Source organism: Hypanus sabinus, chromosome 17, assembly GCF_030144855.1.
Source record: "Hypanus sabinus isolate sHypSab1 chromosome 17, sHypSab1.hap1, whole genome shotgun sequence".
NCBI lineage: Eukaryota > Metazoa > Chordata > Chondrichthyes > Myliobatiformes > Dasyatidae > Hypanus > Hypanus sabinus.
Window position 1 is genome coordinate 42,498,254 of NC_082722.1, and position 27,237 is coordinate 42,525,490.

At 37.9% G+C, this 27,237-nt stretch overlaps 2 protein-coding genes across 5 annotated transcripts in view; one reads left to right on the forward strand and one right to left on the reverse strand.

Moving 5' to 3' along the window:
- The window catches only part of gpt2 (glutamic pyruvate transaminase (alanine aminotransferase) 2), an 85,859-nt gene extending 69,932 nt beyond the window's left edge, over positions 1-15,927 (reverse strand). Inside the window, exons 1-3 of one of the 3 annotated variants that reach the window (XM_059992932.1) lie at positions 15,791-15,926; positions 6,940-7,074; positions 6,717-6,839 (exon numbers count right to left, since the gene is read on the reverse strand). In XM_059992932.1, coding sequence (XP_059848915.1) covers positions 6,717-6,839; positions 6,940-6,942 — 126 coding nt within the window. In that variant the 5' untranslated portion in view covers positions 6,943-7,074; positions 15,791-15,926. Of the gene's footprint in view, positions 1-6,716; positions 6,840-6,939; positions 7,075-7,763; positions 8,298-15,790 lie in introns of those variants that run through there. The other 2 variants (XM_059992933.1, XM_059992935.1) reach the window with 2 other exon arrangements.
- A 34-nt stretch (positions 15,928-15,961) lies between these two features.
- c17h16orf87 (chromosome 17 C16orf87 homolog) lies at positions 15,962-27,133 on the forward strand. 2 transcript variants are annotated; one of them, XM_059992937.1, is made up of 4 exons: positions 15,962-16,100; positions 17,918-18,017; positions 24,852-25,034; positions 26,211-27,133. In XM_059992937.1, exons 1-4 carry the CDS (start codon positions 16,074-16,076, stop codon positions 26,327-26,329), a joined length of 429 nt encoding a protein of 142 aa, XP_059848920.1. In that variant the 5' UTR covers positions 15,962-16,073; the 3' UTR covers positions 26,330-27,133. The 2 variants fall into 2 exon arrangements, with proteins under 2 accessions (XP_059848920.1, XP_059848919.1); XM_059992936.1 differs by lacking the exon at positions 15,962-16,100 and adding an exon at positions 16,588-16,720.
- Positions 27,134-27,237: the final 104 nt, after the last annotated feature.

The window sequence follows — 27,237 nt, forward strand, 5'->3', positions numbered from 1 at the left end:
AATCGTGTGTGAAAGAGTACCTGCATGCATGAAGCAGAACTTTGTCTCCAGTGATTTTTCACCCTCCTTGCCACTGAATCAAGGTGCATGCAGTACCTAATGTCAAAATGAACTATGAGGGGTGATTGATATGTTCATGGCCTAAGAGTAGAAGGAGTCAATATTAGAAAACCTAGCACATTTATTTTTCAACATAGTCCCCTCCTACGTTTACACACACAGTCCAATGGTTGTAGAGCATATGGATCTTGGACCTCCAGAAAGTGTCCAGCGATGGGTGATCGATAAGTTTGTGGCCTAAGGTAGAAGGAGATGAGTTATACAGCTCTCGTTACATGCACATGCAGGTCAACTCTTTAAGTGATTATGCAGAGAAGTTTGAAGTTAATAATTCAATTTCTACCTTAGGCCACAAACTTATCAGTCACCCCTCGTATGCAGAGACAACTTCCAACAACTGTGAACAGGGAGTATCAGCGAGTTAAACAAGGATTTGCATTTTCTCCTGCAATACTTCAAAGCAGGCATTGTTAGGTTACATTTTTGGAACAAGTAAAGGTTTGGAGAAATCTAACAGGTGTGTGATGAACAATGCAATAAAGAGAAGCTGGAAAAGTCAAGAAAGGGTTTGGCTTTCAACAAAAATATGAAGTAACAATCATAAAGTATGAATTTATTCCAAGCGGAGAGGAAGAATTCCCCTAAACCTGAATATATTATGTACAGTGTGATCCTCAGTAACAGTTGTGAAAATTTCCAAAATGATTCATCATGAATAAACTTTCCTCTGGCTTCTAGCCAGGTACAGGAAGCCCAAGAAGAGTTTATAGGTCGGGAAAGCACTAGATCCTGATTCATCATCTTCAGACTACATACCTGAGCTTAAAATAATTCAGTGAATGCTTTCCACTAGAAGGGGGATAAAACAAAACGTACTATATTCTACAATGTCAAAAGTATTTTATTTCCTGGTTCACTGCATACCAAATGCAAATCACCATTTTGTGAGGACTTCCATTGTCATTCACTTTTGATTAATCCAGATGACAAGAAAATTAGTAGCATTCCTTTATGAAATGATAAAGTCTCATGTGGAATTACTGACATTGCAGAAGACATTGAATCTCACCTGGTTGAGAGGAAAATCTCAACCTGGTTTGTGATACAGTTGGATGATTTGGGTGACATCTTTAATACTTAGGTTCTTATTGTTTACATGTACCAAGCTAAGGAGCCTTCCATAAAGATTTACTTGACTTTTAAGAATTGCCACAAAATATAACCGGTGCAGATTAGATCTGTGCAAATACATGATAGGGCATAACATTGATACTTTCACTGCCTAAATAGGCAGCCACTTAGGTGTAGCAAAATAAGCGTGATAGAAGTTGCAGCAAATACTCAAGTTAACACGTCGTTTGATCCATTGGTGTTGGCAGCCAGGAAATTGTTAACAGAGCTTAACAATGTCCTCATTATTAATAACTAAAATAGTAAATTTTCTAAAGTTAAATGCCTGCAACTCTCACATCTTTATCACTGTGTGAAGAAATGGGGGCAGTCCACCATGATCTCCTTTTGTATACTTAAGTGTACTGGTGGTACTGTGTAAATAAACATAGTATATGGACTGCAATGCAAACTTTAAGCAAATCTCCTTTGATAGAATATTTTCAGGATTCACAATGGCTGGTCAAGTTTGCATATCAGACAGATATATTTGATCTCTTCATTCTACTAAGTATGTCTTCCAGTGATGTATAATCAGCATATTTGAACTGGCAAACAAAAATCACAGCATTTAACAAAATGCTTCGTCTAGAAAGAAAGAATTCCAAGAAATAAAGATTGTCTAGACTTGTTCCCATCTTTTGAATAGATGGCTATTAATAACAACAAAGTCATCAATCTCACTCTAGTCTAAAGGAAAAATGACATCATTTTATTTGAAATTAACTCTTCAAAAGTTCCAAGTATTTCTTGCCTCTTTCTAATCCATGGAATAAAAAGCATTGGATTCATGTCCTATTCTTAACTGGTAGATCCTGGAACCAAGTCAAGTGATAAGATCCTGATGTCACAATTTCAAAACCTGACTTCTTGTTTTCTGGATTAAAGACAAATATATTTAAAAGTTAATGCATTTGCAGTCAAAAATTATCATTCTAATCTACTTCTCCAGATTTTCACCAATGAATACAACTAAAACTACTGGAAGATGAAACACTGAAAAGATTCTTTGAGTATTGCACTCTTAACGTTCCTATATCCAGATTGAAAAGCTAGTATCACATACCAAGCTCTGAAATTTCAATAGGGAATGGTGACTGAATCATTTTTTAAACTAGGCTATTTGTAATGTGGAAATATTGAGAAATTTGGAGAGAAGTTGATCTTTAGTCATGTTTTATGAAAATGATATACACTACTCACATCTAAAGTTTACTTTCCGAATGGAATGTGTGCCAAAATTAAAGTGCACTCCCCAATTCAACTGCAGTGATAAGACTTAAATTTTAAAAACGCATGAGCATGTTCACTCCAAAATGTTAAATTTCAAAATGAAAAATTGTTACGTCTAATAAATAGATTGAATTTCAGATTACTCAATGTAAATTCACCCCAGTGAATGTATTTCATTTAACTTCAACATATGGGCAAAAGTGGCTGGGATATTAAGAGAGCCCCATATCAGCTTAGGAACATAGCCAGCCAGTTCCTGGCATCAACAGGATTGGGAAATACCACTGAAGATTATTTTCCACATGCGAGCCTACACAGTGAATGTTGACAGGGCAATAAAATTGTACATTGCATCATACCTTAATCCAATATTATTCTCACTCAGTAAACAAACCATGTAGTCCTTTCAGCACATAACATTCTATAAACCATCTGCTAACATTTTGAGCATTTCCTTTTCAAACATCAATATTAGCCATAGAGTACAGCATAGGCACATGCTCTTTGGACAACTGTCCATGTTAGCATGATGCCGACTAAGCTTGCCCTATTTGCTCATGTTTGCCCCATATCTCTCTAAAGTCCTTCTATCCATATGCTGTACTTATCAAAATGTCTTTTGAAGGCTATTATTGTACTCGTCTTAATCACTTTATCTGACAGCTCCTTCCACATATGCACCAACTTCTGCATGAGGATGTTGCCCCTCAGATTCCTTATAAATCTTTCCCCTCTCACCTTAAACCTGTGCCCTCTGGTTTTTAGCTCTCTTCACTGGGAATAGACTATGTGTGTTCACACTATCTGTGCTGCTCACTAGGTTTTACACCTCTGTAAGGTCACCCCTCAATCTGCTATATTCCAAGGAATAAAGAGGAATAAAATCCTAGCCTGCCAACTGTTCCCTATAAGTCAATCCTTGATGTGTGGCATTATCCTTTTAAATCTTCTCTGCACTTCTTCCAGTTTAATCATGTTTTTCCTATAACAGGCCAACCAAAACTGTACATTCAAAATTGTGTATTTCAAGTGTGGTCTCACCAATGTCTTTTGCATCTGCAATATAATATTCTAATTCCTACGCACAATGCTCTACTTGATGAAGGCTGGTGTACCAAACAACTTCTTCACCATCCTGTTTACCTGTGATGCTGCTTCCAGCAACTACTCTATGTACTCGTACTCCTCAGCACCTCTGTTCAACAACATTACCTATATAACTCCTACCTTGGTCTGAGTTCACAAAATGCAGCACTGTACTGATCCAATTTGAAAGCTATCTACCAATCAAAGATGGCGCCACCGAATGCATGTGACAGCTCACTAGCAGTTCAAAAGGCAGAGAATTTGACTAAAAATATAACTAAAACACCTTTTCTGAAGTAAAGTAGTAATTTATCACCGCAAACAATGAAGAGGCAGGCAAAGCGAAATTGAGGGATGAACCATGTTGGTATGATGCAGAATCGATACAGATGCAGTGAGCCATTTGGACAGGAAATGTTGAGGCACAGGAGTTTTGAGGCCTGTACAACTGGCCTGGTGTAAGGTTGGATCACTCTGGGCACCAAGCCAATATGGAGAAATCAAGAGTGGCTTCAGGCTGAGCGCGAAAATCTGAGCAAGTCACTGGGTGGCATGTTCTAGGCCCGGAGCCTTTCGCTGCAGAGGTGCCCAGGTCCTAGTGTGAGGTACCATACACTGTTTGGATAATTTAAAACGATATACGGGAAAGACATGGCATCAAGATCAGAGACGAGAGCTGATTTTGTTTGCTCTCCCACAATGTTCACTCCATCTCTCTCTCAATGGCACTGAGGCTATAAAGACTGCCCCGGCTGCTGTGCTCCATACCCACTAATATGATGGTCTGAAACTCAGGCTTGGGCCTGCTCCGGGGTTTGGATCTAAGGACTCATTTTGGTCTGAAATGTGGTTGTTCACTTCTATTGTTCGCACAATTTGTGTTCTTCCCCCTTTCTCTGCGCTTTGGGTGTTGGTCTTTAATTTTTTTATAATTGGGCTCTTTCAGGTTACTTGCTTTGTGGCTGCCTGTAAGCAGACAAATCTCAAGATTGTATAATTTATGCACTCTTCGATAATAAATGTGCTTTAAATCTTGAATCTTCAGCCCACTTACCTAGCTTATCAAGACACCCCTATAACTTTTGAGAACCTTTATGAAGCCTATTTTAGTGCTAGCTAGAAAATTAATAACCATGTTTTGTATATTTACATCCTAATTGTTTATAGGTATAAATAAATAACATCAAAATCCCAGCACCAACCCTGTGGCACACTGTTAATCACGGGCCTCCACTCTGAGAAACAACCTTCGACAATCTCTCTCTGCTTCCTACTATTATTCCAGTTATGAATCCAATTAGGTATTTCTCTCTGGATGCTACACAATCTAATCTTCCAGGCCAGCCTGCCACCTGAGACCTTATTAATGGCCTTGTTAAAGTCCTTATTAACAATATCCACTAGTCTATCATCACCACCTATCCCCTTGATTACTTCTTCAAAAAACCCATAAGAGAGTCGTTAATCATGATTTAAGTTAGTGAAATGTCCTAAACGACCTTAACAAAAAAAAGTTATTAGAGTAAATGACCAAAGACTTGGTCAAGAAAGAAGGTAATGAGGAAATAGTCAAAGTAGACAGATGGAAACTTATAAACATCTCATGGAAACATAAAGATCTGACACGCAGGACACAGGGAGGAAGTGTCCTTTGGTCAATGCTCTAAAACAAGGTTGACAGTCTCAGAATATAGGGTAAAGTATTAAGGACTGAGATGAGGAGTAATTTCTTCATTCAAAAAGTGGTAAAAATAAAATTTTGTACCTCAGAAAGCTGTAGAGGTTATGTTGCTGAATATATTTAAAAAGGAAATCAATTTTCTAGACATAAAATATATCAAGAGGTGAGGAAAGGGACGTAATATTAAGGTAGAAGATCACCATTCTCACATTTTTCTGTTGACATGCAAGAATAGATAGGGACTAAGTTTAGGTTCTTGGGGGAATGACAGAGATCGTGGTGTGGTGTGAGAAGAGAAACCCTTATATAGTTCTGCAACTGTGACTGGAAGATTAAGTGTAGAACTAGGCTAGTTCAATCCCATCCCGATGGAATGTTGAAAGAGGACATCAACCCTATCAATGTCTGCACAAGTGTCACGAAGAACAAGGAGAAATGGATTATCTTTGTCTTCGTGGGCATGCACAATTATTACTGATATTCCTTATTGGCATTCATAGCGCTAAAAATCAAAGATGCTTTGGTATTGCTTAAGGTTAGAAATCAAATTTAAGAATTATCCTATTTAGAATATAGATGATCTTTGTACCCTCATAACATTCCAGTTATACTAGACTCATCCGGATCTCTATTTTATGCAAATGAAAGGATGTCCAGGTAATGCAAATGAAGCACTGATTAAAGAACATTACTGGCCAAATCTGAAGATACTTGATGTATTGATGAGGATTATTATTTCCAAACATGCCCAGCCACTACACCAAATAATTAAATACTAGCTATCAGTCTAACTATATGCTAAGGCTTTGCATGCCGCCTCACTTTTTCCAAAAATCAAACCAAAAGAACTGTCAGAGCTCATTATATAACCATATAACAATCACAGCACGGAAACAGGCCGTCTTGGCACTCCTAGTCCGTGCTGAACCCTTAATCTCACCTAGTCCCACCTACCCGCACTCAGCCCATAACCCTCCACTCCTTTCCTGTCCATATACCTATCCAATTTTACCTTAAATGACACAACTGAACTGGCCTCTACTACTTCTACAGGAAGCTCATTCCACACAGCTATCACTCTCTGAGTAAAGAAATACCCCCTCATGTTTCCCTTAAACTTCTGCCCCCTAACTCTCAAATCATGTCCTCTAGTTTGAATCTCCAAATTATCTATGGAAAGGAATAAAGAATTGAACTTTCTGGCCAAATAAGTTCCTCCTGCATTTTGTATGTGTTACTCTAGACTTACAGCATCGGCAGAATATCTTGTGTTTCTGTTTAATTGGGTAGGTATTTTTTTCTCCCAAATAACCAAGGAAGCTTCAGTGCATAGTAGTGAGTTACTCACAAGAATTCTTTTAAAGTTAGTGGATTCCCCACTATATCTTTGGAAAGCACAAAGTATCAGGAATTAGACTGCACAAAACATTTGTAAGAACCTCAGCTTTAACTCAATCTATTTAGTAATCAAGTCTGGTAATCTTACCCTAATCAAGAAAATGAGGCCATCAACCTGTGGATAGAGACCTTGTCCTTTGAACATAGGAATGCACCAATTAAATAACACAACAAACGATCTGCTGGAGGAGCTCAGTAGGTCAAATGGTATCTGTGGGAAGAAAGAAATTGTTGATGTTTTGGGTTGAAACCCCTCATCAGCACTGAGTGTGGAGAGGTGAGTATAAAGAGGAAGGGGGAAGTGGTCTCACCATTTCCCTTCTCCTTTTTATGAGGCTCCTTTTGCTGTGTTCCTCCAGCAGATTGCTTGTTGCTCCAGATTCCCAGCATCTGCAGTCCCCTGTGCCTTCGAGTCGACAACATAGCCTTGTTTGGCAACACAAAGTCTGAGATGTTGAAACAGAATGTAGCATTTATGGCACAGTCTTAATCAAGCACAAATTAACATGTTAAAACAAGAATTTAAGTGCTTAGTCTGAACAAAGGGAATGCTGCAGCTCTGTCTAATAAGCACTGCAATATTTTCTTTTAGTGGCTCATATCCTGTGCAATCTTGTCCAAGAAGAGGAACAGCCAATGGAGAATTATTGAAAGACAGTCTTTAAAGCAGACCTTCCTACCTGGAGATGGTCAATGGAGAGGGTTAAATGTTGATTTAAAACTCCAGAATTTTCAGAGTACATTGCAGTATCTGCCACTACAACTTTCATTAATATCTGACAGTATGTATTCAATGTGCTTTTAACAATGCTCTGTTCAGCACCTTCCATCTCCTATCCGTTTCTTTTAAGTGATATTAAAATTAGCAAAAATGAAATTGATTGGTGCAGTAGTTCCCAAACTTTTTTGGGTTAATATCCCTTTGGCTCCCAGACTACATCCCTTGATTTACATTGCATAGTGAAAGAAAATAGGAATTACAAGTTACAATGACAAGTAATTGCAAAAATTATTCAAATCTATTTAAAGCTACAAATACAATTATTTCTTTAATTAAAGTAAAAACAATTTTCTTCAACAAGTTTAGGGTGTACATTAGAAGTTCAATTAGTCACAACTTCATTGCTTTTCTCACCTTTCAGTGAGATGGATGGGCTTGGTGCAGTGATATCCGCTTCTCAACATCAGGCTGTATCTCACTCAGAGGGAGCCTCAGATCAGTAATTTACAGTCTGCTCATTGCTTTGAAAGAAGTTGGGTGACTGCAATGAAACTGTGCTCCACTAAATATGATATTGGAAAGACAATAAAGAATACCTTGTCCTTTTTCCACAGTGCAGGATAGCATTCAGAGATTTCTTTCTGTAACCAAAAGTCTTGATATAATTCTTTGAACTTCAGCTTCAGCTCAAAGTCATTTTGTAGCTCAATCCGTTCTTCCTCAATTCTTCCTGTTAATTCCTCATTCCAAGTGTTCAGAAATGGATTTAATACCCAATCTGGAATTTGGATCTTGAGAAGATCCTGAAATCTCTCTAATGTCTTTATGCAGCTCACCCAGTTGGGCAAATTTTACTTTTAAGATCATCATCTAGTATTCTTTCAACTCAGAGAGGTCCGGAAATTGGAAAAGGTCGCAATGGCCAATGTTGCACTTAAATACGGTTAACTTGGACAGAAATGTGGAGATGAATGATTTGATTTTGATAAGATTCACATAATTTCTTTGCATTTGAAGACTGATTTCATTAACCTTTGCGAATAATTCTGTCAGATTAGCTATATTATGCCTAATATTCTGGAGTTGATCACTGAATGAAGCAAAGAATTTCATCACAGTTTCAAAAAACACATAAGCATTCAAACTGTTCACCATTCTCAGTTACAAAGCTCCCAAAATAGTTGGCAATTAAGAGCACTGGACGATTTTATTAACTGCTGTGATAACAGTATTTAATGATTTCCACAGCCAGTCACTTGGTTTTCTAAAACAATATGTTGTCTGTGAATTACACAATGAATGGTAAATATGTTTGGTACAGCTTTTTTCAAGGAATTAATAACCCCACAGTGGCATCCTGTCATTGATGGTGCCCCATCTGTTACACAAGCACGCCTGTTCATGAACAGAATAACCTTCTCTTTGAAAAATTGCTTACCAACCCAGAATATTAACACCCCTTCTGTATCTGTTTCTAGTCCCCTTGCAAATAACAACTCTTGAACCATACTTCCATCGTTTATGAAGCAAACATAACCAAGATGGAAAGATTTGTTATCTGGCAAAGCTGACTCAATCAACTGCAGATCAAATTTTGTTGTCCTAACTATGTTGCACAATGTGTCTTCCACAGTCTCAGACATTTCATTTATTTGCCTTTGAACCGAGCTGATGCTGAGCAGAATCATTTTAATTATTTGTTCTGGTGACTTATGCAAAACTGCACTCATAGCCTCTTACTGCTGGCTGAATCAGTTCTTCTCCAATTGTATGTGGCTTTCCAGATTTAGAAATGAGCAAAGAGTATGAAACACACTAACAGCCCCTCATTCCAGGGCACATAGTTGTTCAACATTTTCTGCAATCCCTCGTCCCTCTCTGGTGAGTGCTTTAATAGCAAAAAAAACCTTTAGTATTTGCTACCGCCCTTCCCTATGTTCACTCTCTTATCGGGTTACTCCTTCCTATTCCCGCACTGGTCCATGACCTCACCAACCTCCCTGATTACAGTAACACCAGCCAATCCTGCTTCTGCTGCCACATGTAATTTTGGCCAACAGATTCGTTGCTCTCTGTGATGTTGAATTTGAATTGAATTGAATTATCTTTATTACTTACATCCTTCATATACATGAGGAGTAAAAACCTTTACATTATGTCTCTGTCTAAATGTGCAATGTGCAATTTATAGTAATTTGTAATGACAGTCAATATAACACAGAAATACAACTGTATCAGCGTGAATTAATTGGTCTGATGGCCTGGTGAAGAAGCTGTCCTGGAGCCTGTTGGTCCTGACTTTTATGCTGTGTACTGTTTCCCGGATGGTAGCAGCTGGAACAGTTTGTGGTTGGGGTGATTGGGGTCCTTTTTACACACCTGTCCTGAATAGTGGGAAGTTCACATCTACAGATGTGTTGGGCTGTCCACACCACTTTCTGCAGAGATCTGTGATTGAGGGAAGTACAGTTCCCATACCAGGCAGTGATGCAGCCAGTCAGGATGCTCTCAATTGTGCCCCTATAGAAAGTTCTTAGGATTTGGGGGCCTATACCAAAATTCTTCAACCTCCTGGAAGTGCAAGAGATGCTGCTGAACCATTTTCACCGCACAGCTTGTATGTACAGATCACGTCAGATCCTCGGTGATGTTTATGCTGAGGAACTTAAAGCTGTTCACCCTCTCAACTCCAGATCCATTGATGTCAATAGGGGTTAGCCAGTCTCCATTCCTCCTGTAGTCCACAACCAGCTCCTTTGTTTTAGCAACATTGAGGGAGAGGTTGTTTTCTTGACACCACTGCGTCAGGGTGATGATTTCTCTGTAGGCTGCCTCATTAATATTTGAGATTAAGCTAACCAGTGTAGTGTCATCAGCAAATTGAATTCACAGATTGGAGCTGTGGGTGGCGACACAGTCATGGGTATACAGAGAGTAAAGGAGGGGGCTTAGTACACATACCCAAGGGGCACCTGTGTTGAGGGTCAGAGGTGAGGGAGTCCACTCTTAACCACCTGGCAGCGATCTGACAGGAAGTCCAGGATCCTGCTACACAAAGCAGGGTGAAGGCCAAGGTCTTTGAGCTTCTTGTCAAGCCTGGAGGAAATTATGCTGTTGAATGCTAAACTGTAATCCAAGAACAGCATTCTCACATAAGCATCCTTCTTCTCCAGGTGTGTAAAGATAATGGCTATTGCGTCACCTGTCGATCAGTTGTGTCGGTAGGCGAATTGTAGGGATCCAGTGTGGGTGGTAGCATGCTGCAGATGTAGTCCTTGACCAGCCTCTCAAAGCACTTGCTTGTTATTGAGGCGAGTGCGACAGGATGCCAGTCATTCAGACATGTTACCTTGGTCTTTTTAGGTGGATGATTTAAAAAAAAATCATCCAGGATACTTTTATTTTTTTAGGTGAGACACATAATATACAGCTAGGAAGGTTGTGGCTGATCCGTACACATCAGTTTGGCCACATCTGGAGTAAAGCATGCCTTACTTGACAACTCGTTACTGGTAGGGTGTGATACCACAGGAGAGATTTTGACCATAACTGCAGTAGGGCATGCCTTCCTTGTCAACTCATTACCGGTAGGGTGTGATACCAAATGCTGAAGTTTAGTTCTAAGAAAAGATTGACCGAGCATGAGATGTTTACTTTGGTGCTTCTTTGCACAAATGGAGATTTAATTGTGAGGCACAAAAATGAAGGGAGACTTATGCACAGTGAACAAAAAGGACTTCATCAGCCACACCATTTCAAAAGGAAACATTTAAAGTAATTGATAGAAGGACATGAGGGATGATAGAGGCAGAAATCCTCAGTGAGTTTATCAAGCACCTTGGTGAATATTTGGTCTGTTGTTACTTACAAATAATAGAAGTTTTAAAGCCAGATTATCATAATTACTTTTTCTGTACAGCACAGAGTTGAAGAACGTAATGGTTTCCTTCTGTGCTCTAACTTTATAGGGTTGTGTGATTTTATGCACAGTTTTCATCCATTAAAACTAATAACTGGCAAATCATGTGAACCATGAATTAGGCTTGATGACATCAGTGCCTGAATTCCAGATACATATCCTTGTTAGAAAAAAACTCTACAAAAATAACAAAATCTACCCCACATTCTATTTAAAAGCATAACTGAAATCTTTTCTCCAGAGAATCCTACTGTCAGAGAATTATTAATTTGGTTTCTCTAGGCTTTTGCCAAATATGCAACCAATGCTTACTGTGTTCTGCAACTGAAGTTAAATTAATAATATGTTTCATACTGAGTTACTTCTAGGAAATATTTCAAAGTACTTCAGAAACAATAAATTATTAACCTTGGAGTGCTGTTGTTATGGAAACAAAATCTATTAGTGGTAGCAACATTATTTTGCAAAAACATGAGACCAGTGTGAGATGTCATTCGTAATGTGTTTGTTTAAAAATTTAAAAGGAATAAATTTCATTGGATAAAATAATTTTTAAAAAATTAACATTAAATTGTAAACCTACAATTTTATTGTTGCTTACTTAAACTGGACATAAACTTGCTAGTCCTGAAATTGTGTACTTAAAAAAATCATTTTTACTGCTTGATAAACTCGCACTGCTTTAGATGAATAAGATAATTAAAATTTCATAAAATAAAGGTCTGTCTGGATTTTGTAAAATTATTTAGAACCGCAATAATATGTGGTTATAAAAACCTGACTTCGTTTCAGTTGATAAATGTGCTGTACTATTCTATGTTCTATAACATAAAATTTTTGCCTTCTGTTAATTTACCTAGACAGGTTGAGAAGGGTATTTGGGTAAGGTCCATTTTATTGAGTCTAGTATTATCAAAGGTGAGAGGTAATGAATGATATTTCTATCATTACTACCATGGTGACACTGGACACTAGTAACATTAACATGCTGCTGTTACAAGACAGCAACTATACTTCATTAGGAGTTTGAAGAGATTTTGTATGTCAACAAGTACACTCAAAAATCTCAATAGATGTACCGTGGAGAGCATTCTGACAGGCTACATCCCTGTGTGGTATGGGGGAAGTGGGGACTGCTACTGCACAGGACAAAAAGAAGCTGCAGAATGTTGTAAATTTAGTCAGCTCCATCTTAGGTACTAGCCTACACAGTACCCAGGACATCTTCAAGGAGCAGTGTCTCAGAAAGGCAGCGTTCATTATTAAGCACAACACCTTATATACCGCTTGGGTAGCCTTCAACCTGATGGCATGAACATTGACTTCTCTAACATCCATTAATGCCCCTCCTCCCCTTCTTACTCCATCCCTGATTTATTTATTCCCCCTTTTTTTTCCTCTCTCTCTGCCCATCACTCTTTGCCTGTTCTCCATCTCCCTCTGGTGCTCCCCTCCCCCTTTCTTTCTCCCCAGGCCTCCCGTCCCATGATCCTTTCCCTTCTCCAGCTCTGTATCCCTTTTGCCAATCACCTTTCCAGCTCTTGGCTTCGCCCCACCCCCTCTGGTCTTCTCCTATCATTTCGGATTTCCCCCTCCCCCTCCTACTTTCAAATCTCTTACTATCTTTTATTTCAGTTAGTCCTGACGAAGGGTCTCGGCCCGAAACGTCGACATTGCTTCTTCCTATAGATGCTGCCTGGCCTGTTGCATTCCACCTGCATTTTGTGTGTGTTGCGTTCATTATTAAGGACCTCCAGCACCCAGGGTATGCCCTTTTCTCACTGTTACCATCAGGTAGGAGATACAGAATTTTGAAGGTACACACTCAGTGAGTCAGGAACAGCTTCTTCCCCTCTGCCATCTGACTCCTAAATGGACATTGAACCTGTGAACACTATCTCACTTTGTTAATATATATTATTTCTGATGTTTTTTTGCACGATTTTTAGTCTATTCAGTATACATATACTGTAATTGATTTATGATTATTATTGTTTTCTTCTATATTATGTATTGCATCGAACTGTTGCTGCTAAGTTATCAAATTTCACAACACATGCCAGTGATACTAAACCTGATGCTAATCTATTCCACTTTCAACATGCTTAGAAAGAAATCTGTAATCATTACTGAGGTATCTGAAATAACTCGCAAAGATTGATACTGGCAAGAAAGCAAATATATGTAATTATCTCTGCCCGAAGAATGAGAATCCCAGATTGTTTCACAAAAATGCATACATTTAAAATAATAAAACTCCTAAAAGCCTATCTATAATGTTGTCAAGGTGTTTAACAAACTCAGCTAAAGATATGACCTTGGCAGTTAATTTCAACATTATGGCCACTCACCAGTATCAATTCCAACATATGGTTCTTAAAACTTGTTCAAAGATTCTTTTTAACAGATGAGCTACATGCAAGTCATGAAACCAGGTGATAATAATGAATATAAATATTCATTTTGCAATGTATATATTTAAAATTCCCAATAATTTTAAATGTGGAAATTCACCAACTTGATTAATGTCAGGGATATAGTGTTTATTTTTCTTGTTCTCATCAGATGAACAACACCAAATCATCATTCATTTGCTCAGTTTCTTTTAACAACGACAAAGCAACTTTCCTCCTTCAGTTTTTTCCAATGCACTGTGCAGTCAAGTACTTTTTATTTCGATAATTACTGCTATAATGTAGCAAGCATTAATTTCCACGCAACCACTTCCCACAAATAACAACATGACATTGAACAATTTTCAGTCATTGATGATTAAAGTTCCACACGATTCCAACGATCACTTGCCAAATCTATTTTATCGATAAAGCATATGCTGAGTGAAATTGAGATCTCATTTTGCCATCATATCTAAAGTCAATGCAAAGTCCAACCAATCCTACTGAGTTTTTCGAGGGGGTTACCAGGAATGTTGATCAAGGAAAAGTGGCGGATGCTGTCTACATGGACTTTAGTAAGGCCTTTGACAAAGTCCAACATGGGAGGCCGGTCCAGAAGATTCTGTTGCTTGAGATTCAGGATGAAGTGATAAATTGGATTCGACAATGGCTTAGCAGGAGAAGCCAGAGAGGTGGTGGTCTGTGACTTGGGGTGTGCCACAGGGATCGATGCTGGGTCCATTGTTGTTTGTCTCCCATATTAAAGATTTGAATGGTAATGTGGTAGATTGGACCAGCAAATCTGTAGATGACAGCAAGATTGGGGAGTAATGGACAGTGAGGAAGGCTTGCAGTGGAATCTGGGACTCACTGGAAAGAATGGGTTGAAAAATTTAATGCAGACTTGCACATGAATGGTAGAGTGCTGAGGAGTGTGAGAGAAAAAATGGATCTGGCAGTACAGATATACAATTCCTTGGAAGTGGCTTCACAAGTAGATAGGGCTATAAAGAGAGCATTTGGCACATTAGCTTTTAAAAAGTAGAGTACAAGAATTGGGATGTAATGTTGTAATTGTATAAGACTTTGATGAGGCTGTATTTGGAATATTGTGTGCAATTCTGGTCCACTATCTACAGGAACAATATAAGTAAGATTTAACCAAATTCTCTGTACTTTTTCAATAAGATTGAATGTTCACAGAGAAAATTTACAAGGATATTGCTGGGACTCGAGGACCTAAGTTAACTGGAAAGGTTGAATAGGTTAGCACTTTATTCCCTAGGGTTTTGGAGTGAGAGGGGGGATTTGATGGAGGTACACAAAATTATGAGGGGTATACATAAAGTAAATGCAAGCAAGCTTTATACCTTAGAGGTTGGATGATAGATTCAGGATGAAAGATGAAATATTTAAGGGGTACCTAAGGGGGAACTTCTCTCAAAGGGCGGTGAAGAGTATGGAATGAGCTGCCAGTGGAGGTGGTAGATGTAGGTTTGATTGCAACAATTATGAGAAGTTTGGATAGGTACATGGATAGGAAAGTTATGGAGAACTACGGTGCAGGTGCGGGTTGACAGGACTAGATAGGCTGAATGGCCTGTTTCTATACTGTAGTGTTCTAATTCCCTATAATGCCTTCAACAATATACAGTATTCCTGTAATATACATGGGAGTGTTGCTAAATTTCTGGTAGAATTTGAATCCATAATCTGTGAGGAAATGTTCAACAGTCTGATCTGGATGACATATTGCATCTCTGGGAGTATCTTACAAAGAACTTTCTCATTACGCACATCTGGGAATTGGGAAATTTTGATACCTGCCTGATTAATACTACCTCATAATAAATTTCTCCAGCTCTGCATCCTCGTACATCTCTCCGAGTACTGCATATTATTTCTTGAGATTGAATTAAATTGCCATTTTCTGCCAATCAAACTAGTCTATTCACCGTTTCTACTGTTCCCACCCCCACCTTATTTTGAATCACAAGACCCATTTCCGGAATATTTGAAAACTTCCTCATCAAATGTTTACGTGGGTGCAAACATTAATATACTCCGCAATGGGTATTCGACGTGGTATTGAGTCCTTCAGAGTCCCATTAAAGAACTTCACTCACTTTTTAAAAAAACTGTTGATCCAGCCTTCGAACGAATGCTGGATGCTCCTCACCCTTAGATGCCATGGGCTTCACTTTGCTGCTTAGTCTGTCGTCTGGGAGCTTATCACGTGCTTGGATGTCTCCCCCACTTCCCCAGCAGGAGCCAGACTGGCTCGGACATGAAAAGATCAAACCTCCATATCATAGGAACCGCAAGATCTTCGGAAGGACTTTTGAGTTCAGCGTCAAGCGCCATCGCTTCAGTTTGTGATGCAGAATCTGGGTCACGACTAATCTTCGGATGAGGAGGAAAATACAAGGATTTGAGGTACGAGAAGTAGGGTTTATTGGTTAGTTCCACCAAAAGCAGAAATGGACTCAATGAGTACCTTCTGTGGCATATCATTTCCATGGGCTTTAAATCTGCATCCTTAACGCCTAATTCTCTCCACTGATTTTTCCAGCAAATGCAGTATGGTTTTTATACTTATCGCTCATGCATCAGGTCTAGTCTCTGGAGCAACTTGAGTAGAAAAGCAGCGCCTTCAACAGGAAAGGAAGAATCACAGAAGAAATTTGTTCCCAAAGAAAACAACGGGGTTACAAGATACTTCCTGGAGTCTGCGCAGAATGCGCGCGCACGCGGAGGAGTCGCGTTACGAGCCCGAGCCCGTGCCTGCGGACGGCGTTACGTCTTCGTGTCACTGAGCACGGGGTTACGTGCTCTTGCCCGCTGTGTGGGGCGCGCGCAGGTCGCTGCAGGGCTCGTGGGCGATGGCAGCCGGATACATTGTTACTCTGAAGTTGTAATGAAGTTCCATTCGAACTTTTTATCACCGACGGTCCTTGTGGATCAGAAACTGCAACAAAACTGGGAAAATGGCTGCTAATAAGGCGAAGAAAGTTACAAAAATGGCTACGAAAGCCTGTCCAGATTGTGACCAACAGGTGGGAAATATCAGACTATAAATATTTGTGCATTTCATATTCATTTCAGGTTTATCAGCAAGGATCGAGTCTTTCTTTGTGCGCTTTTGACAGGGTATATTATTGAGGTTACATTTTTGAAACATTGTTCAGAAACTTTGCCCTGATATTTTTGGTTATTGCATGACCTCGCAGTTGACAAAAATGTTTTTTTTATTTTTGAAATTTCATCTAGGATGATTATTGCATGCTTTTAAGCGTGGGGAATATTGCATGATATCAGATTCCACTCCCTTAACTGCGATCTAGTTACGAATTCTATTTGGGTTTGTAAGACATTAAAAAGATAGTATTTAGACTGTTAATGACTAGAATACAACCCTTACTGAAATGTCTTTCATCTGAAAGTGATTAAACTGTTCTGGCGTCAGCCGAATACCGCACATTTGTAAAATTACATATTACTTCCTCGTTGATTTAGCAGCCGTATTTTAAGTCTCCTATTCGACAAAGAAGTAAATAACTTTTAGTGAGGAAATTAAGCACTTTAAGATATTTTTGAATTTAGAATTTAAGCTTTGTCATGTGCCGTATGCAATGCGGGCAGTTCTAACAAATATGAATGCTGGTGAAGTGATACCGAGTTACCAAAAGCTTCATCACAATCAATACATTCATGGGCTTACGCCTGTACTTTCAAAATACACATTTGTCCTTTTTTTAAGCGTTGAGTTCATGCTGCAAATCACGCAGCCATTTATATTGAAATTCAATTGCCCGTGAATTTCTGCTTTAACTCGGTGCTATTAAAGCAGTTCGATTATGTCGACATTGTACAGTAGTTTAATGTAGGACGGACGCCAATTCTTAAAAAATATTTGCATAAGCTATGTCAGTTCATCGTTGAAACGGAAAATACAAAATACTGCAATCTTGGCAAACTGCCTTGCCTGATGTATAATATTTCAAACAATGGAAATTCTGATTCTTTTAATTATTTTATTCGGCACTATGCAATCCTATAAGTGCCACTTGGATATTAAAAATGAGCCACAATTTATAATGATTTCGGCTGGCCTGCGTGTTTACAATTTAAATGTATATTTTATAGAGTAAAGACTTTACGTATGTGAACTTAATCATATCCTTTGATTAAAATGTTTACCGAGACGTAGGACAGAAAAAACGTCATCCAATTTCAAATGTTTAATTTTTCAGATTCCTGTTGCCTGTAAATCATGCCCTTGTGGATTCATTTTTATAAGTAGAAGACTGCTGAATGCTAAACAGACTGAAAAGTCACCGCCACCTAATTTAGGTAAATAATGATAAAATCTGTCAAGCTGGAGCAAAATAACTATAGTGGGGAGAAATGAAATGAGTAAGCAATACAAATTTATCTTCCATTTTTAGAATACAAATTGGTATCTGTATTGCTGGCAATTTTACTTTTGTGTATAGATCGAAAATCTTTAGCAGTGGTTTTGTGGGGATACAGATTGTCTTTTTTTCCCCTCCTTTAATGACTCTTGAGCTGAATGAACTAATTATTGTATAATTATTAGTTGATGATTTTGCATATTAGACCACATCTGAATTTTTAGTTGTGAATTAAAATGAGTACTTAATGTGAAAGTCATTTTGAATTTCTTTTGTATTGACAAAGTAATATTGTAAATTGATCTCCTGCCGTGTTTCTCACACTGTATTGTTTTGTAATGGTATAACTTAGCATATAATGAAGAATATATTATCAATTAAACATCAAGGTCTAATAAAGCACAAGAATTTTTTTCTCATTGTCCAATTGTTGTCTGATCTATATGCTCCCTCAGCAATACCAATCACATGTAGACGGGTACAGGCCATGTGTACTATTAAGAATGCCCACGTTATGGATACCTGTATGAGCTCCCATAATGTTATTAAATTAATAGTATGATGTACATACGTATGGTCTAGTTTCCTCACTCCACTTAAATTGTTTTGATGGCATTCATTATTACATTAGAAATACGGATACCATATTGAGTGAATTTTTTTTATGTGTATTTTCCAACATGGATAAAATCAACTTATGGACATTAGCAGAAGTGGAGCACATTTCTTTCCTTGGGAAGGCTTGTACATAGTTCTGTTTCTCAATGTTCTCTTTTGCATTTTATTCCTTCCATTGTCAGACAATGGCTAAAATTTAGTTATGAATTAGGGAAAGCTTGCTTTAATTAAACATGGGAAAGATCAAGACTGATGTCTTTAGCTCCCATCACAATCATTGGTCTCCTTTTATTCATAGGCTCAGGTTGAACTGGACCTTCTGAAACCCCAAAAAAGTTACTTGACCACAAGCTGAGTTTTCAGTCAGATATTCTCATTGTTAAGACATCTACTTTTGCTTGTCTTACCACCTTTGCTGTCAAATTGTCAACTATCTATTTCACTTCATAACTGCTGTTTGATTCGGAGTTTCTCTAGCACAAAGTGCTGCTCTAGGACACAGTATCTGCATTCTCTTGTGTCTCCAAGCTTCTAGCATATGGCTATTTCAATCTACCCATTAAACTTTCACATACTGACTCCCTTTGCAAATCCAGTTCCATTTTGTCTTGCCATTGGAATCCATGCCTTTGTCCAGTGAAGATCCACGTGCTGAACATCTTAGATTTTGCTATCCTCATTTTCCTCAAGAATTTCCTTTCCAGCTTCTCTGTTCAACCAAGATTTTAGTCACCAAATGTATTATCTGTTTTGGCTTGGTATCAGTTTCCATCTGATTATCCTGCCTGGCATCACTTTTGAATATTATCTGCATTAAAGGTTTTATGTAAATGACTTGTCAGGGAAGAATTACTCAGTTTCAGTTTGTGTGGTATTTATCAGGCATTTGTCTCCCTTTAAATAATTTTTGTAGTTATTTAGTGAGACAGTGTGGCATAGGCCCTTCTTGTGCTTTGAGCTGTGCAGCCCCAGCAACTCCGGACAAACCCGATTGGCTCTGACCTAATCACGGGACAATTTACAATGACCAGTCAACCTACCCGGTATGTCTTTGGATGGTTTGGGGGGGGGGGTGCGGTGCACCCAAGGAAAACCCACCTATTCCATGGGGAGGACATGCCTACTCCTTAAAGACAGCACCAGAATTGAACTCTGAAACACCTCGAGCTGTAATTGTATTGCACTAACCTCTAGATTACCGTGGATTCCAGTTAATTGGAGCACATCGGGACCGGTACATCTTGGCCCAATTGAGGGGCTGTCCCAATTAGACAAAGTTTAATGGAAATAGTTAAAAAGATATATAAAAAACACTACCATTTAGCTGAGTAACAAATTATGTATTTAAATAAAACCTAGTACAAATTAGAACACTACCAAAACTACTACAGTACGATAAAACTGTGTAATTAGTTCCTTATAGTTATTGGCAGAGGAATTCATTCTGTGCACACTGATATGTTCTTTTGATTGACTGTAACTTGACAAAATCAGTGCAGGCACCTGGTGGAGTTGGTGGACTGCCTTCATACAATCCTTTCAATGATTACATCTTCCAAATCTTCATTTTCATTGTAATATTCAAGATAATTTGTGATACTTTCAAATTCTTTGTAATTCCTAACTTGTTGAAGTAGTGAAATAGTTTCATTTTCACTCTTGGTTGTTTCTGGAATCTCCAAGCCCAAATGCCTGAAACCACAGTGAGCAAAACAGTTCTGAATCATCTTACAGCTTATGTCTCGCTAACTATCGCTGCGTTTTGAGCACAAGTACTGATGCTATTTTAAAAACTGTTCTCTATCAGTGTGGTGTAGTGTCTAATGGCTACACAAGTGCACACATCTGATGTTAGTTAGAAACTGTTGAATAACAGTCTCCTATCCCAATTAAGTAGCATAGTGACCCAAGTGAACAGCAGGAAGCGTGACTATTTTCTTGAATAATTTTTGAGTTGTCTCAAATAAGCAGATGGTACAATAAATCGATTGCCCAATTAACTGGAATCCACTGAAATTGTGAAGTAAGTTTGATTATGTACTGTGAGGATACACTCATTTTTAATGGATCTTTTCCAGTATTACTCATGGTGAAAAGAATGGTGACTTGTATGAAACTTGTTATGTGCATATTATTCTACTGCCAAGGTGGAAGTGTTTCAAATAGTTGCCCTTTTATAAAATACTTGTTTTTTTTTAGAAGTCAGTTTGTTGCATAATCATCAAACTTTGCATGTGATTTCTGATAGGTTTTAGTTCCAGATTAGATGCATTAATCAGCTTTTCCCCTTTTCTGGAAAAAAGTAGCTTTATCTTTATAATGAAGTGTAACATCATGCATGTGTTTATTCACATTCATGAATTTGCGCCTGCATATTCTTCTGTTTCAGTAGCATACTGTTTTTCATTTCCTCGGTATCTTCTTTAATCACGAATGGAAATTGAGGCAGATGGTGTACAAGGTTGACCAACAACACTTTGAAAGTAAATATTCTAATTTTCCTCCTGGCGGCAATGGAGAAGCATTTCCAACTGTAGACCTGGTTTATGGCTGGTACAATATAACACCAAGTAAAAAGTAAACAGGTAGCAGTGGAAAGCTGCTGCACCACGTATTACTTAGTGCAGCAAGAATTTTTATAGTAAATGATTATTAAAGACTAATAAAATAAAACTGGAAGGTGTTTGTCTTGGTAGAAGGCTGTTTGGTGTATTGACACATCTTCCACGCAGCAGTAAATCTAATCCTATGTTTCTCTCATTCAACCATGTGTGTGATTTGTTTTCATAAACTGAGTCTTGCTTTCCACAGTTTCACAAACCTCGGTGCAAAATACATTTTCCTAGTTGCTTTAAATCTCTTACTTAATCGCTTGGAGAAAAAAGTATAATTATCCATTTCCTATTTGACACTGAGCACTTCCTACCAAATAATCCCTTTCGATTCTCTGTTCCAACTGAAGCATTTCTAATTTTTAATACTTTCTCGGTATTTCCTCTCGTCATCTGTATCTTGCTGCACTGGCAGTGTTTCATCTCTTGCCTTCGCATTCTTCCTCAAACTACGTATGTCCACCATGTTGGCATTTGAATTAACAACTTCTGGGTTGCTAAGTCAAACCATGAAGGATATATCAAAGTTCAAAGTAAATTTATTATCAATGTACATATATGCCAACACATACAATCTTACAATCCATTTTATTGTGAGCATTGTCAATAAATCCATTATAGAATAATAACCAAATTAGAATCAGTGAACGACTGCACCTATTCCTATTACAAAATAATGAAAAAAAGCTGATCTAACTTGCTATATGAGTCTTTTTCTCTTTTCATCCGTTTTTTGTTACTGTAAATAGGCCATGTAGGGAGACTGCAAATGAATGCAGAGGGATCTAGCATTTCTAGTGTTTGACTCACAAAAGAAAACAAGCATTTGCATTAAGTGGTTAGGAAGGCAACTGTCATGATGGCCTTGATTGCAAGCAGGTTGGAATTTAAAAGTCGGGAAGTTTTGTGAAAACTGTGCAGGGTGCTTCTAAATTACACCTCGAGTGCGGGCCAGATTTTGGGTCAAGTATTTAAGAAAAGATTTGCTAACCTTATTCCTGGCACATGAGTCGCTTAAAAAAAAGCTGGATTTGTATTCTTCAGAGTTCTGACAGCTGAGGGATCATATTACTGAAACGATTGCACTGGGACAGTAAAAGAAGTCAGACATTAAATGAGGAGATGTAGTTGCAATATAAGGGACAGATATACAACTCCAATGCTCAAAAATCTCTTCTTCACTGCTGCAGTAAAGTCACAACATATGCTGGCGATACTAAAACTGATTCTGATCTGAACCTTTGATGTTCAGAGATTTGTGGAAGCTAGACCTTTGGATGTGTTTAAAGAGAAGTAGTAGATTTGAGGGGTATGAAAAACCAGGACAATTGATGCTTGGGGCAGATCAGCCTAGATCATATTCAATGGTGAGGTAGACCTGAGAGGCCAGGACACTCAGTTCTACTGTTTTCATTTCACCATCGTGCTTGAATAAGCTGGCTAAGATTTTCTTTTACACTATGTGTGGACACTTGCATTTTATGGTGATGGACTGAAAGAATTTCTAATTCCTCATGAGTCTGTAAAATGTTGAAACATGATAAGCAAATCTTCTATTCTACTGCTGAAGTTGCTATAACTCATAGTTGATCTGATCAGAAAATAAATGAGGATTGTTACAAAATTTGATGATTTCCAAACTTCATAATTAGAATCAACATTATGTGAATTGATGTGATTTGATTTGTCAGTCTTGGATTGGAGGGCTTGCCCTGTATGGAGCGGTTGGATAGTTTGGATATGTTTTTCCTGGAGAGAGGAGGTTGAGGGATGATGTGACACTGGAACATAAAATTATACAAAGTATGGATATGGAAGGTAACCAGAACATGGTAGCGGTGTCTAAAACTGTAGGTTTGGGGTGAGAGGGAGGACATTTTGAAGGGATCTGAGAAGTAAATCTTTTGCTTGCATAAAGAGTTGATATCTGGTATGAGCTCTCAAGAGGAGGTGGCAAAGACCTCTGGACAGGCTCTTGTATAAGCAAGGCATACTGGCAAGTGGGATTGATAGAGATAGGCATGATGGTCCACATAGATTAGATGGGCCGAAGGGCCTGGTGCGATGCTGTCCAATTCTGTAAACCTGTGATGTCTTTGTTTCAGTAGCACAACAATTAGTGATTTGTTCCATATTGAAATTCAGCAGGTTCATTGATATAGAATTTGGATGGTAGTACAGTATTATCAAATAAGATGCCAATGTTTACCAGCTAATTTGTAGTTTCCACCAGGCAATGAAAATTATTCACTGTTCCATTTGTTGCATGCACAGGCTATTCATTCTACACGATATTGAATATTTGGATTATTCAGGATGACAAGAAACCATAACTTCAAACTGAACTTGATTAGTCATGGTCAGTGAGCCAAAACAATATTTTGTAATTTCCTCTGGTCTAAGTTGTTGACTGCTGACAGTCTGGCTCTCAAGTCTTTACTGGTTTTCTATTTTCACTATCCTCTCTAACATCCTTTCACATGACAGTGCAAATGTGCTTATTCCTCGTGGAAATATTTTATTAAAAGTTGACGTGCATTAAGATCCTCGTGTTCTTGTGTGTCTTTTGCCTCTTTGGAGATTTTTTGTGAGCCTGCAAGATGTAGCACATGATTCATAACTTAGTTCTCTTGAAGTGAAATGAGGTTAGAGGACATTGTATATTTGGACAAGTTTTGTAATTATTATTAATTGTATTTGAATGATAGTGTTTCCTTTCAGTTTTTGCATGCACATGTGTAATGGAAGGTTGCATGTAATTAGAAGCTCCTAGCAGTGTTAGTGTTCAGCACTTCCATACGAAAATCTGATCTTGATGAACGTGCCCAAGGAACTCAGCAATTCAGGCAGCATCTATGGAAGGGAATAACCTTCATTTATTAACCTTTATCACATCATTTATGTGAATAAACTGTTTTTCCACCCCTATGGAGGGGAATAGACTGTTTATTCTCTTCCAAAGATTCTGCATGACCTGCTGAGCTCCTCCATAATTTTGTGTGTGTTACTGAAGATTTCTAGCATCTGCAGAATCTCTTCTAACTTGGCGGGTTTGTAAAGGTTGTGCCACCAAGAATTTGTCTGTGATTATATTTAGCAAAGGTAGCAGGAATTGAGCATTGAAGTTTTCAATTATATAGACAAAAGTTTTAAAATCATTTTAATGAAAAACCTCCACTGAAAGTAGTCATTCAACAAGAGATGGTACTTATTGTTTTAAATTTGACAAAGGTAAAGATTCCAAAAAAAACACAACAGAGTTTAAATAATCATTCCTCCTGTCTTCACAAATTTTCTGCTTTGTTATTACAAGATGATAGTGAGTGAACTTCCTATTCCAAATCAACACCAGTTTAGTTGCATTTCCAAAGTATGGGCATGGGTTCCAGATTGACATTTAACAGGACACTTTGGTTTTGGAAAAGACTTTGGGCTATTATTGATGATGGACTGCTTCCTTTTGTGTACCACTTCAGTGGAATGTGATCATAGACTTGATCTATATGCTTGATAAGAATAACAAACTCTTATTTTGTGGATAGACAACAAGTCAGCAGCTAAGAGAAGGAGAACAGAGAGAGCACGTCGAGAGAAAGCCAATTCTCCTCTAACCAAAGATTTGGAAAACAGGAAGCGCTCTAGATCAGAGAGTCATTCGGAGCAGATTCGACGGCGGCGAGGGCGTCCAAAAACTGGCCCAAGCAAAAAGCACGATGACGATAAAGGTAAAACACTGGAGTGAATTGAAGTTTCACGCTTTTTAAAAATTCATTGCTGATTGCGGTTAGCGAGGGAAATGGGTTCAGCTGGGCTCTTCCTACCCTCATGCAGAAAACCAGCTCTAACAGAGGAACTGTAATAGTCTTTGAACTGTCATTCAGTATATTTTTACCATTAGTGCATCTGCCTTTTGTGAATAGCACTTTTTTTTTGCTTTTGTTTAACCATTCTCCTTTCTTGAAGTGGCTCGTTTCATCTGCAACATGTACACAGGAACTGAGTGCTAGTGATGAGAAGGCAAAAGGTACTGGAACAAATGTTCTGCCTTCACATATCCACAAACTTGTATTTTGCTGCAAAATAAAACTAGACTAGAGTGATAATCTTGGTTGATAATTATTTTTGTTTCCATCTTGAGACATATCTTTTATTAATCAGCTAATTATCAGCTACTTAGAGATTACATTTTCCTTATTCTTGAATGTTGATTCAATCAGTGAAGTGGTTAACAAGTGGGCAACAGAAAGGTTACATTTTATAAAAATAACCATTGCCCTGCTGGCCTATGTGTAACACAGCGCTCTTGTGTTTTCAGATTTAAAATGTTGAATTTCTTTAGGAGTTTGGGATTTCAGCCCGTCAGTAAAAAGGACAAGAATGCGTATAGAATAGAAAGGATCTAGTTCTCATATTGCCATGTGTTAGCCATTCTTCTAAAGATTTCAGAGTATATTCAATAGCTTTGTAGCTAAAATGTAAGGAAAACCTCATTAAACAAAACCAGAATTCCACTGGTATGAATAGTTTAGTAAACACTAGGATTGTGCAATGTTGCACACAAAGTATTGTTTTTCTTTGAACAATGCCACGAAAATGTACAATTCTAACCACATGCAAATCATGTTTTTTTTAAAGCATCCACGTATTAAAACCAGGGAAATTTTTTCAAATGGGTACTTATTTTGCAATTTCCCACAATTTTTGAATTCTTCATCGACAACCTTTGGTCCCACGGTGGTTATGAAAGGAAATGCAATGAGCACTGGATGTCTGGTTCTTCATGTGATTCTGAATAATTTCTTTGGGAGACTGTGGGGTTAAATGATAAAGTTGATACGTAAGCTTTTGACCTTGGGGAGACGGCACTGGTTCATTATTGCTCTCTCCTTTTTCCTTTACAGAAAGGCAAGAAAAGGAAGTTGATGTGTATGCCACTCTTTCAGATGAAAGAGCTTTTGTATTTTCAGTGGCGTTGGCAGAAATAAACAGAAAAATAATCAATCAGAAATTAATTCTTTGACAAAGCACGCAAAAGTGAGATATAACCGCAACTCAGGACTCACTCTTGCTCAGTTTATTTCACCAATATGGACCTTGCATTTTCTAGCAATATTGGAGAAGCCCGGACAGTGCTGTCAAGTTAACTCCTGTTAGCTTGCTTAATTGTCAGATGACTGCATCTAACAGCAGAACTTTCAGAGGCCGTGGACGTGGACATGCAGTAGTTTGAACTTGTACACCAAAGAAGAAGGCAATTCTTTAAATTCCAGTTTCACTTTGTACAAAAATAATGCTACATTGAATTTAGAAGAGTAACGTGGTTTGATGCATTGACCAAGAAACGGGTGAACTATAGGAAATATTATCTTCCTCAATCAGATTCAGCAGGTGTTAGGTTAAACCAAGAAAGGAAACATAAGTTGTTCCTGTAGTATATTTGGAAGATTCCAGAACTGATTAATTCTTGTTTCAGATGCACGTTTCTATCTGTATTTTATCTTATTTATGACATTGAGTGCATGGATGCTTGGATGTATTCTCTGTTCTAATTGGTGTAATTAGTCTAAACACTGCAAAGAATCATAAAATACTATAATAAAGTCTTAACTTTCATACATCTTCTGATCCTTTTCAATTTTAAATGTTAACTTTCTGAATTTTAACTTTTGTGGTTTGACACTAGCATAAATTAATCCCAGGAATGTATTGCGTACAATTTTTGGAGTTATTTTGATATTTTTCTCTGTAATAAATGCATTTATATATAATAATGTGTGGTATAAATAGACTTTTGACTTGCTGAATTAAGAACTTGATTGTCAAATTACTACTTGATGTTTAATTTTTGCATATCCTTTTATTTCACATCATAGATATGAGGATATTGCTAGTGGGGGAAGTAGACATGTAGTGGGATTCTGAGAGCAT